Source organism: Schistocerca cancellata, chromosome 2 (genome assembly GCF_023864275.1).
Source record: "Schistocerca cancellata isolate TAMUIC-IGC-003103 chromosome 2, iqSchCanc2.1, whole genome shotgun sequence".
In the NCBI taxonomy this organism is placed as follows: Eukaryota; Metazoa; Arthropoda; class Insecta; order Orthoptera; family Acrididae; genus Schistocerca; species Schistocerca cancellata.
Window position 1 is genome coordinate 188249473 of NC_064627.1, and position 12061 is coordinate 188261533.

At 39.9% G+C, this 12061-nt stretch overlaps 1 protein-coding gene across 1 annotated transcript in view; it reads right to left on the minus strand.

The window, feature by feature from the left end:
• LOC126144361 (transmembrane protein 181) overlaps positions 1-12061 on the minus strand; it is a 233961-nt gene that overhangs the window by 126053 nt on the left and 95847 nt on the right. Inside the window, exon 2 of the mRNA XM_049915486.1 lies at positions 10183-10351. Coding sequence (XP_049771443.1) covers positions 10183-10343 — 161 coding nt within the window. The 5' untranslated portion in view covers positions 10344-10351. The remainder of the gene's footprint in view (positions 1-10182; positions 10352-12061) is intronic.

Consider the following 12061-nt stretch of genomic DNA (forward strand, 5'->3'; position numbering starts at 1 on the left):
TCACGTGTCCCAACATTTCTAAGGAATTCCAACTGATCTTCCCCGAGGTCGGGTTCTACTAGATTTTCCATTCGTCTGTAAAGAATCCACGTTAGTATTTTGCAGCACTGACTTATTAAACTGATAGTTTGGTAATTTTCACATTTGTCAACACCTGCTTTCTTTGGGATTGGAATTATTATATTCTTCTTGAAGTTTGAGGGTGTTCGCCTGTTTCATACATCTTGCTCACCAGATGGTAGAGTTTCATCAGGACTGGCTCTCCCAAGGCTGTCAGTAGTTCTAATGGAATGTTGTCTACTCCTGGGGCCTTGTTTCGACTCAGGTCTTTCAGTGCTCTGTAAAACTCTTCACGCAGTATTATATCTCCCATTTCATCTTCATCTACATCCTCTTCCATTTCCATAATATTGTCCTCAAGTACCTCGCCCTTGTATAGTCCCTCTATATACTCCTTCCACCTTTCTGCTTTCCCTTTTTTGCTTAGAACTGGGTTTCCATCTGAGCTTTTGATATTCATACAAGTGGTTCTCTTTTCTCTGAAGGTCTCTTTAATTTTTCTGTAGGCTGTATCTATCTTACCCCTAGTGAGATAAGCCTCTACATCCTTACATTTGTCCTCTAGCCATCCCTGCTTAGCCATTTTGCACCTCCTGTCGATCTTATTTTTGAGACATTTGTATTTCTTTTTGCCTGATTCATTTACTGCATTTTTATATTTTCTCCTTTCATCAATTAAGTTCAATATTTCTTCTGTTACCCAACGATTTGTAGTAGCTCTCGCCTTTTTACCTACTTTATCCTCTGCTGCCTTCATTACTTCATCCCTCAAAGCTACCCATTCTTCTTCTACTGTATTTCTTTCCCCCATTCCTGTCAATTGTTCCCTTATGCTCTCCCTGAAACTCTGTACAACTTCTGGTTTAGTCAGTTTATCCAGGTCCCATCTCCTTAAATTCCCACCTTTTTGCAGTTTCTTCAGTTTTAATCTACAGGTCATAATCAATAGATTGTGGTCAGAGTCCACATCTGCCCCTGGAAATGTCTTACAATTTAAAACATGGTTCCTAAATCTCTGTCTTACCATTATATAATCTATCTGAAACCTGTCAGTGACTCCAGGCTTCTTCCATGTATATAACCTTCTTCCATGATTCTTGAACCAAGTGTTAGCTATGATTATGTTTTGCTCTGTGCAAAATTCTACCAGGCAGCTTCCTCATTCATTTCTTACCCCCAATCTATATTCACCTACTATGTTTCCTTCTCTCCATTTTCCTACTGCCGAATTCCAGTCACCCATGACTACTAAATTTTCGTCTCCCTTCACAATCTGAATAATTTCTTTTATTTCATCATACATTTCTTCATTTTCTTCGTCATCTGCAGAGCTAGTTGGCATATAAACTTGGACTATTGTAGTAGGTGTGGGCTTTGTGTCTATCTTGGCCACAATAATGCGTTCACTATGCTGTTTGTAGTAGCTTACCCGCATTCCTATTTTCCTATTCATTATTAAACCTACTCCTGCATTACCCCTATTTGATTTTGTGTTTATAACCCTGTAGTCACCTGACCAGAAGTCTTGTTCCTCCTTCCACTGAACTTCACTAATTCCCACTATATCTATCTTTAACCTATCCATTTCCCTTTTTAAATTTTCTAACCTACCTGCCCAATTAAGGGATCTGACATTCCATGCTCCGATCTGTAGAACGCCAGTTTTCTTTCTCCTAATAACGACATCCTCTTGAGTAGTCCCCGCCCGGAGATCCGGATGGGGGACTATTTTACCTCTGGAATATTTTACCCAAGAGGACGCCATCATCATTGAACCATACAGTAAAGCTGCATGCCCTCGGGAAAAATTACGGCCGTAGTTTCCCCTTGCTTTCAGCCGTTCGCAGTACCAGCACAGCAAGGCCGTTTTGGTTAGTGTTACAAGGCCAGATCAGTCAATCATCCAGACTGTTGCCCTTGCAACTACTGAAAAGGCTGCTGCCCCTCTTCAGGAACCACATGTTTGTCTGGCCTCTCAACAGATACCCCTCCATTGTGGTTGCACCTACGGTATGGCTATCTGTATCGCTGAGGCACGCAAGCCTCCTCACCAACGGCAAGGTCCATGGTTCATAGGGGCAATGTAAATCAATTAAATGTATAGACGCATTAAACCATTTAAAATGAACATACAAATTTACCTTTCAACCAATATGTGCTGAGTAGTAATACTGTCTTAAGCAGAGGTCAAACATAAAGTGATACATCGAGAATTGACTATGACAACGAGATATCATAAGAGGGCATTGCAATGCAAACCCACCCTCTATGCGAAAAGATAGCACTAAAATAAAAATGAAAAGAAGAAGAAAGAGGTATGACATACAAAGTGAGGTAAAATATAATGATATAATACTAAAATATTAACATGAAATTGATATATTGACAAAGATTTTGCCAACCATATAGTACAGTTATATATGCAAAAAAGCAATTGTACAAATTAGTTGTTGTTGTTGTGGTCTTCAGTCCTGAGACTGGTTTGATGCAGCTCTCCATGCTACTCTATCCTGTGCAAGCTTCTTCATCTCCCAGTACCTACTGCAACCAACATCCTTCAGAATCTGCTTAGTGTATTCATCTCTTGGTCTCCCCCTACGATTTTTACCCTCCACGCTGCCCTCCAATACTAAATTGGTGATCCCATGATGCCTCAGAACATGTCCTACCAACCGATCCCTTCTTCTGGTCAAATTGTGCCACAAACTTCTCTTCTCCCCAATCCTATTCAATACTTCCTCATTAGTTATGTGCTCTACCCATCTAATCTTCAGCATTCTTCTGTAGCACCACATTTCGAAAGCTTCTATTCTCTTCTTGTCCAAACTATTTACCATCCAGGTTTCACTTCCATACATGGCTACACTCTATACAAATACTTTCAGAAATGACTTCCTGACACTTAAATCTATACTCGATGTTAACAAATTTCTCTTCTTCAGAAACGCTTTCTTGCCATTGCCAGTCTACATTTTATATCCTCTCGACTTCGACCATCATCAGTTATTTTGCTCCCCAAATAGCAAAACTCCTTTACTATTTTAAGTGTCTCATTTCCTAATCTAATTCCCTCAGCATCACCCGGCTTAATTCCACTACATTCCATTATCCTCGTTTTGCTTTTGTTGATGTTCATCTTATATCCTCCCTTCAAGATACCATCCATTCCGTTCAACAGCTCTTCCAAGTCCTTTGCTGTCTCTGACAGAATTACAATGTCATCGGCAAACCTCAAAGTTTTTATTTCTTCTCTATGGATTTTAATACCTACTCCGAAATTTTCTTTTGTTTCCTTTACTGCTTGCTCAATATACAGATTGAATAACATTGGGGATAGGCTACAACCCTGTCTTACTCCTTTCCCAACCACTGCTTCCCTTTCATGCCCCTCGACTCTTATAACTGCCATCTGGTTTCTGTACAAACTGTAAATAGCCTTTCGCTCCCTGTATTTTACCCCTGCCACCTTTAGAATTTGAAACAGAGTATTCCAGTCAACATTGTCAAAAGCTTTCTCTAAGTCTACAAATGCTAGAAACGTAGGTTTGCCTTTCCTTAATCTTTCTTCTAAGATAAGTCGTAAGGGCAGTATTGCCTCACGTGTTCCAGTATTTCTACGGAATCCAAACTGATCTTCCCCGAGGTTGGCTTCTACTAGTTTTTCCATTCGTCTGTAAAGAATTCATGTTAGTATTTTGCAGCTGTGGCTTATTAAACTGATTGTTCGGTAATTTTCACATCTGTCAACACTTGCTTTCTTTGGGATTGGAATTATTATATTCTTCTTGAAGTCTGAGGGTATTTCACCTGTCTCATACATCTTGCTCACCAGATGGTAGAGTTTTGTCAGGACTGGCTCTCCCAAGGCCGTCAGTAGTTCCAATGGAATGTTGTCTACTCCGGGGGCCTTGTTTCAACTCAGGTCTTTCAGTGCTCTGTCAAACTCTTCACGCAGTATCGTATCTCCCATTTCATCTTCATCTACATCCTCTTCCATTTCCATCATATTGTCCTCAAGTACATCGCTCTTGTATAGACCCTCTATATACTCCTTTCACCTTTCTGCTTTCCCTTCTTTGCTTAGAACTGGGTTTCCATCTGAGCTCTTGATGTTCATACAAGTGGTTCTCTTATCTGCAAAGTACAAATTAGTTAAGAGGAAAAAAGAGGAAAAAACATAGATGAGAAGCACACCATCGAAAAAAATTTTAAAAAATCAAAAATAATTTTTTAAATTTATTTCTCATATTTTTATCCAAGAGCAAAAGTTCCTTTTCAGTACTTTGTACAATCACTTTTTGGCGTATATAACTGTACTATGTGGTTGACAAAATCTTTGTCAGTATATCCATTTCATGTTAATATTTTCGTATTATATCATTATATTTTACCTCACTTTTTATGTCATACCTCTTTCTTCTTCTTCTCATTTTTATTTTAGCTGTATCTTTTCGCATAGAGGACAGGTGTGCTTTGCAATGCCCCCTTATGGTTTCTCGTTGTCATAGTCAATTCTCGACGTATTACTTTATGTTTGACCTCTGCTTAAGACAGTATTACTACTCAGGGCACATATTGGTTGAAAGGTAAATTTGTATGTTCATTTTAAATGGTTTAATGCATCTATATACATTTAATTGGTTTAAGTTGCTTTATGTACATTTATTCATTTGGTCACTGTTGTTAATTATTTTTATTCTTGTATTTGTAGCACTGATGATGGCTGTTAATCAGTTGAAATCGATTTGCAAAAGTGAATAAATAAAACATGATTTTGCGACTGGTTGCTGCATATTTGGTAATTTTATGGTTTACGGTCGCTGTATGATTTGGGAACCACATGGAGCCCACCATTCATAACTCCAAAAATGTTGTCAGTACAGATTTTTATTATATTGTGCCACAACTGCCTTAACCATTTTATCTAGATGAAAAAAATTAAACAAGCAAATGTTGTTTAATCACCTGGGAACCTTAACTACCAAAAATGCTTTTCTTGTAGCTATGTTCAACTGAAGACACGAATGGCATTACGTCTTTTTTAAATAGCACCCTATATTTATTATTCGGTTATTCCTTTCCTCTCTTCAAGATATTTTCAAAGATGTAGAACAATGTACCATTCACATAAACAGGACCTTATTAAAAACGCAAGACTAAACTAAGTTTGGCTCTGTTGTACTAGCACACAAGTGGACGTATCGAGAGTAATGTAACTCATTCACTTGCTGGAGCTGACAGTAAACAAACAAGGAAAATGCACACTGATCACTCACTCAACCAATTCCAGTAAAAGGTTTGCCGGAATACTATGTAGACCAATGAACTGAGAGTAGAAGTGCTAATCATCTATGGAGAATGTAAGCTAACAGAACAGCCAGTGTGCATTTTCCTTGTGTTTCAATTTGTATACTGTCAACTCCAGCAAGTGGACAAATTACTTTATCCTGGATACCTGTACTGTGTGCTAGTACAAAAGAATCAAAGTGAATTTTATGTTACATTTTTAACAACATCATGTACCAGATTTCTTGATTATCAGCACATTAAACACATTCACATGGACTCCAAAGTAGACAGGAGACATGACACCAAGGATTTTAAAATTCTGACTCCTGTTTCTAATAAAAAGTCTTAGGACTGTAGTAATTTCAATGCAGCCTCAGCTAGCATAGAGCTGGTATGAGGTAAATAAGAAGTGAAGGGTTCCTCAAATAAAAGTAACCAAGTTTGTAATACTTTACTACTTAATGCTTTCTATGAATACTACCTACAATACATTCTATGTTGATGTGATGTAACTTCTCTCCCATGCCCTACTTCACAATGATCTCATCAAAACTAACATTGTAACATGAACAGATGAAATGTTATCCATCTGCTTATTACTATTACTGGGTAATGAAAGGAAGGGGGCAAGCAAAATGCAAGCGAGTGAGATGAACTTCTTGGTAAATAGTATTGGAGTGACAAAGATGTACAGGTTAAGGAATGAGAGGATCAGGAAATTAGTGAAGCATGAATCATTACCGGATAGGATAGAGGAATCAAGGCTTAATGAAATGGAGGTGTTAAGCAAATGGAGGAGAAGAGGATACCCAGAAATGTGAACAAGATGAAGGGGGAGCGAAAAAGACCAAGTGGAAGACTAAGGAACATGGGGCTGAAAGGACAGGGTGCAGAAGAGAGGAGAAGACTGGGTGAAGGTGAAACAGACAGATGACGGGCGACAGAAAATGAGGGAGAGGTTATTTTCCAAACAGATCCAGCCAGCGGCTTGAAACTGTACAAGATGATGATGACTTATTAATCCTACTAATATCACATTCATTTGATATAGTTCACGCACATTTGTTTACTAACTTGTTAGCACAGCCACCAATGATAAAAGTGTCCCTGGTATCTATGGGTGCATGGCATTTTGAGAAAGGCTAAAATAAATATGGAAACGCTGTAGGAATAAGTGTACAGATACGGTTCTGGGCATCAGAAGCTTTATGAAATTCAAACTGATTAATGGCATCATTACTATCATAGCCATCTTTGGTTGTGAAACATGGATCCTTAAAAAAATGCCATAAGGAAGAGATTACAGCATTACAAATGCAGATCACAAATGATTGGAATAATTTTTTACTAAATTACTCACATAATTGAAGTAGGAAACAGAATCTTTAGAACCAAATTATAATTGACATGCACATCCAAATGCTTTTATATATAAGATCTGTGTTCTTAAGTTGCAAAGCAAATCCCCATCAGCATTACTTGTTAAGTATATAACAACAGACACATAGCAGCTGAATAATATACCTTAGAAACAAGCAGTCTTCTATACTGCTGATATTATTTTGCAGCCTCTGTAGCACATTTGTACACCTCTAGTTATCTTTTGCCCAATTTTCCCACTGCCCACCTACATTTCCACTAGCAAATCATTTTTGACAACAGCATGTTTCTTTCACTGGTAGATGTTTCCTTTTATTTCACCATTCTACCATTATCGCTTCTTTGCTGTGCTCATCTTATTTCCTAGATATCTATATCCATTCATTTTTTTATTATACACTCTGAATTTTCATGTTTAACAGGCTGTTACTTTCAGTCTTATTGCTCTTCATAAATTCTGTGTTAGTGACAAATATCATTTCAATTTCTGAGTAACAAAGTTAGTTGATTAATCTGCACAGTTCTTTTACATCCTCCATTGAGCCAGCCACAAAAACTTTATTGCTTGTAGAAAAATCTTCTCAGAGTTCAGACTGAGAATAACTTTGATGTCAATTTTGCTATTGTCCCTTGACATAAGTGTGTGGTATTTACTCTTATTCTTGGTACTTCTCATCACTTCTTCAAAGCTTAGCAATGGCATCTAGTCTACTTACAATTCATTCCTGCTATTCATAATTCTTTTATTTCCTTAACTGGTTCTTCAAAATATAATTTAAACTACTGAGATGATGAACTATGGCTCTGTACTGCTATCACCCTTTTATCCCTGTGCTTCTTTCCTTGTCACCTTGAATCCAGACTCTCTTATTCCAATAAAACATCTGAGTGCTTTATCACTTTACAACCAGGCGAACTGATGATGATGAGTCGGACGACAGTAAGAATGCAAAAGAGACAAGGAATAATATGTCCAATACTTCAATAAATTTACTCCTGCACTAATATGTACATTTTTGTTGTTAAGTCCTACTTTGTATCTCAATGTCATACTTTCACCTCTTTTATACTCTGATGAAATGCTTACTCTCTAGCAAAGAATTTTTTCCAATGAAAAATACCATGCCTGACATGAAATCTGTAGCACTCAGAAGACATGGTCAGATGTCAATGTAATTCCATGCATGTTCACACCATTAGCGGATATGTAAATGATTAGGGTTACAATCATCTGTGACAGGGAGAATGGCCATAAGAGTGCATTAGTATTTTTCATGTTTAGTGTTGTTGCCAGCCCCAGTATGGTATACAGGGGGCATGAACAGATGTTGACTGATCACTATGAAGGATACAAAGATGCCACGTACTCATATGACACAGCAATATCAGCATCTGACAGTTTGAAACAGCTGTCATTGTGGGTCTCCATCTGGCTGGTTGGCTGAATCCAGCAATATTCTTATTTGTGGGACATTTGGATGTGACAACAGCCTGATGTTGGACTGAAAGGGAATGCAAGGGCAGGTATATTGGTTGTAAATGTTCCAATCAACCATTTCTGACCACCATAAGGGAGGAATGCTGTATTGTGCACAAAGTACATTACCACCCAATCATTTCTGCACCTACCATCCAAGAACAAGTAATCACTTCCCTGCATCATTCTGTGCCAGCCCACACCATTTGTTGGAGACTAGCAGCAGCCATACTATGAAATTACTGTACCACATACAGGCTGCCATTAACATAACAGCACATCAAGTGTGTCTGGAATAGTGCCATCACTGGGAAGAATAGCTGTTGATGTATGGCACCCCCCCCCCCCCCCCCCCCCCAGTGTTCAGTCAAAGAATTGAAGTTCTGCACTACTTCAGATGACCATCATCAGCAATATGGCAGCAACCTGGGGAGAGGGCCCATTCTTCCAATGCTTTGAAGAGGCACAGCAATATTACTGCAGGCGTCATGGTGTGGGGAACCAACACATATGACTTCAAGTCATGGCTGACAGTGATTAATGGCACCCTCAAGACACAATAGTATGTCACCAACATGCTGTGTCTTCATGTGTTATTCCTCATGCAACAGTATAATGGTGACATTTTTCAACAAGACAAGTCTCATCCATACATGCCATGTATATCTATGAATTCCTGATAATGTTCCAGTGTCCCCATGGCCAGCAACATCCCCAGACATGCCCCCAATAGATTATTGTAGGATCAGTTCAAATGTCAACTCAGTCCCAGTACTAATCTCCAGGATGTCAAAGAACAAGAGTGACAAAGAACTGTTACAACAGCTGTGGGTCAGCTTGCCTCAGGAATGGTTGTAATGGCCTATGACACCCTCCCCAACTGAATTAAGTGCATGCATCAAGGGAAAATGGGTTGCAACATCACAGTGCTAAGTGGGTATATACTTTAATTTGACTCAGCTTTGTAATGGTATTATTTTACAGTGTAATTCTAGTTGTGTTCATGACATCTTAATATAGCAGAAGAAAGCTATTACAGCAATTCTGGTTCTTGATATAAAACACAATGTAAATCTTTGTTTTGTGAACAAAAAATATTGACAGTAATAAACTTAGATACATACTATGTTTCAATTTATACAAAGAAGAAGTTACCAGAAGCAAAACAGAGAGAAAATATACATTGTTAAACACAAGAAGCAATAGACGCATTTATACTTCATACCACAGACTGTCAACATCACTTAACAGCTATGACCTCATGGGACACAAATTATTTAATGAGCTTCCACAAACTGTACAAGATTTGCCAGAACAAGCATTCAAACAAACACTACATGACTGATTAACAGACAAACCATTCTACAACATAAATAAATTTACCAATTAGCGAATTAGAACGTAAAACTGTAATGTTAAGAACTACTATCGCTTTTTTAAAAATTATAAATTATATTATATTATGTGTGTGATGTTGCCTACTGCTGTTATGACCTAACGACAATTATTACCACTGAAATGTCATTACAATCCTCTCAATCTGTGAAGTTTCATATCATTTCCTCTCTCTTTTTGGTAGCTTCACTTTTTTTTGTCAGGCACTGTATACTGTCATGCATTTTGTAATGGATTGTGATTAGAATAGAGTTCACACCAGTATTAGCACTTCACTGACTCTCTAACAGAAAGATGAACTGTCAATGGCTTATGCTCTTATTTCTGGAAATGAACCAAAGATCCTCTACTCAGCTTTCTCCCAATGTAATAACCTGAGTTTTCCTAACCAACACAGTCTAGTATTGCCTGCTTCCTGTGCCCTTCTTAGCAAATCTATACATGAAAGTAATCCAAAATTATTTGCAAATGACTGAGAATGCATATTTTATAAACCTCAGAATATGAACTGATCATGTAGATCAGCCCATCTAACAAGTACAATTTTGTAAAATTTGTGTAGGTAGATATAGCTGTCTCACCTTTCACACCGGTCATGATGGTATGCTGGAGCAATGTATCGATTGAACTCACTGAACAGGTCACTAAATTGTGATAACGTACTGCGGATTTTTAATCCCCATCCAGCTGAAGGCAGATGATATGAATATCCAAGACCTGCTCCATCAATTTTGGCCATCATGTAATACCCTGCAACAGGCAAGCATTAGCTATTATTCTAGTAAAGGAAGAGAGAATAGCAAAAGCAATACCTCAAGATACAAAAGAGCTTAACAAATAATGAGTTAACTTCTTGAACTCATGATGATAAGTGACTTAAAGAATCCTGCATAGGCAGCAAAGAAATCTTTGCTCTATGGAGACTGTTGCTCAGCAAGTACTTCCTAGTCCTGAAATAGCTTGTACACTTAATCTAGATGCAGTCCAAGCCTCCGAGCGCAGTGAAGAACTACAATCACAGTGTTAAACTACAAAGTTACGTTGTTTTATCCTGTAAAGCAGTCATATTCTTCAACAATATGCCACTACAAATTGAAGTATCAGCCGCTATCAGTTCAAAATAAGGTAAGATTTAAGAGAAGAAACAAAGCAGGTAAAGTGATTGCCTTCTTTTCAGTTTATGTTTTACAGTTACATAATTTTGGGAATAGTATGCATAAAGAATAAAATTAAGTTAAAATAAAATAGAACTAGAATCTCTGGTACATATCTACACTCCTGGAAATGGAAAAAAGAACACATTGACACCGGTGTGTCAGACCTACCATACTTGCTCCGGACACTGCGAGAGGGCTGTACAAGCAATGATCACATGCACGGCACAGCGGACACACCAGGAACCGCGGTGTTGGCCGTCGAATGGCGCTAGCTGCGCAGCATTTGTGCACCGCCGCCGTCAGTGTCAGCCAGTTTGCCGTGGCATACGGAGCTCCATCGCAGTCTTTAACACTGGTAGCATGCCGCGACAGCGTGGACGTGAACCGTATGTGCAGTTGAAGGACTTTGAGCGAAGGCGTATAGTGGGCATGCGGGAGGCCGGGTGGACGTACCGCCGAATTGCTCAACACGTGGGGCGTGAGGTCTCCACAGTACATCGATGTTGTCGCCAGTGGTCGGTGGAAGGTGCACGTGCCCGTCGACCTGGGACCGGACCGCAGCGACGCACGGATGCAAGCCAAGACCGTAGGATCCTACGCAGTGCCGTAGGGGACCGCACCGCCACTTCCCAGCAAATTAGGGACACTGTTGCTCCTGGGGTATCGGCGAGGACCATTCGCAACCGTCTCCATGAAGCTGGGCTACGGTCCCGCACACCGTTAGGCCGTCTTCCGCTCACGCCCCAACATCGTGCAGCCCGCCTCCAGTGGTGTCGCGACAGGCGTGAATGGAGGGACGAATGGAGACGTGTCGTCTTCAGCGATGAGTGTCGCTTCTGCCTTGGTGCCAATGATGGTCGTATGCGTGTTTGGCGCCGTGCAGGTGAGCGCCACAATCAGGACTGCATACGACCGAGGCACACAGGGCCAACACCCGGCATCATGGTGTGGGGAGCGATCTCCTACACTGGCCGTACACCACTGGTGATCGTCGAGGGGACACTGAATAGTGCACGGTACATCCAAACCGTCATCGAACCCATCGTTCTACCATTCCTAGACCGGCAAGGGAACTTGCTGTTCCAACAGGACAATGCACGTCCGCATGTATCCCGTGCCACCCAACGTGCTCTAGAAGGTGTAAGTCAACTACCCTGGCCAGCAAGATCTCCGGATCTGTCCCCCATTGAGCATGTTTGGGACTGGATGAAGCGTCGTCTCACGCGGTCTGCACGTCCAGCACGAACGCTGGTCCAACTGAGGCGCCAGGTGGAAATGGCATGGCAAGCCGTTCCACAGGACT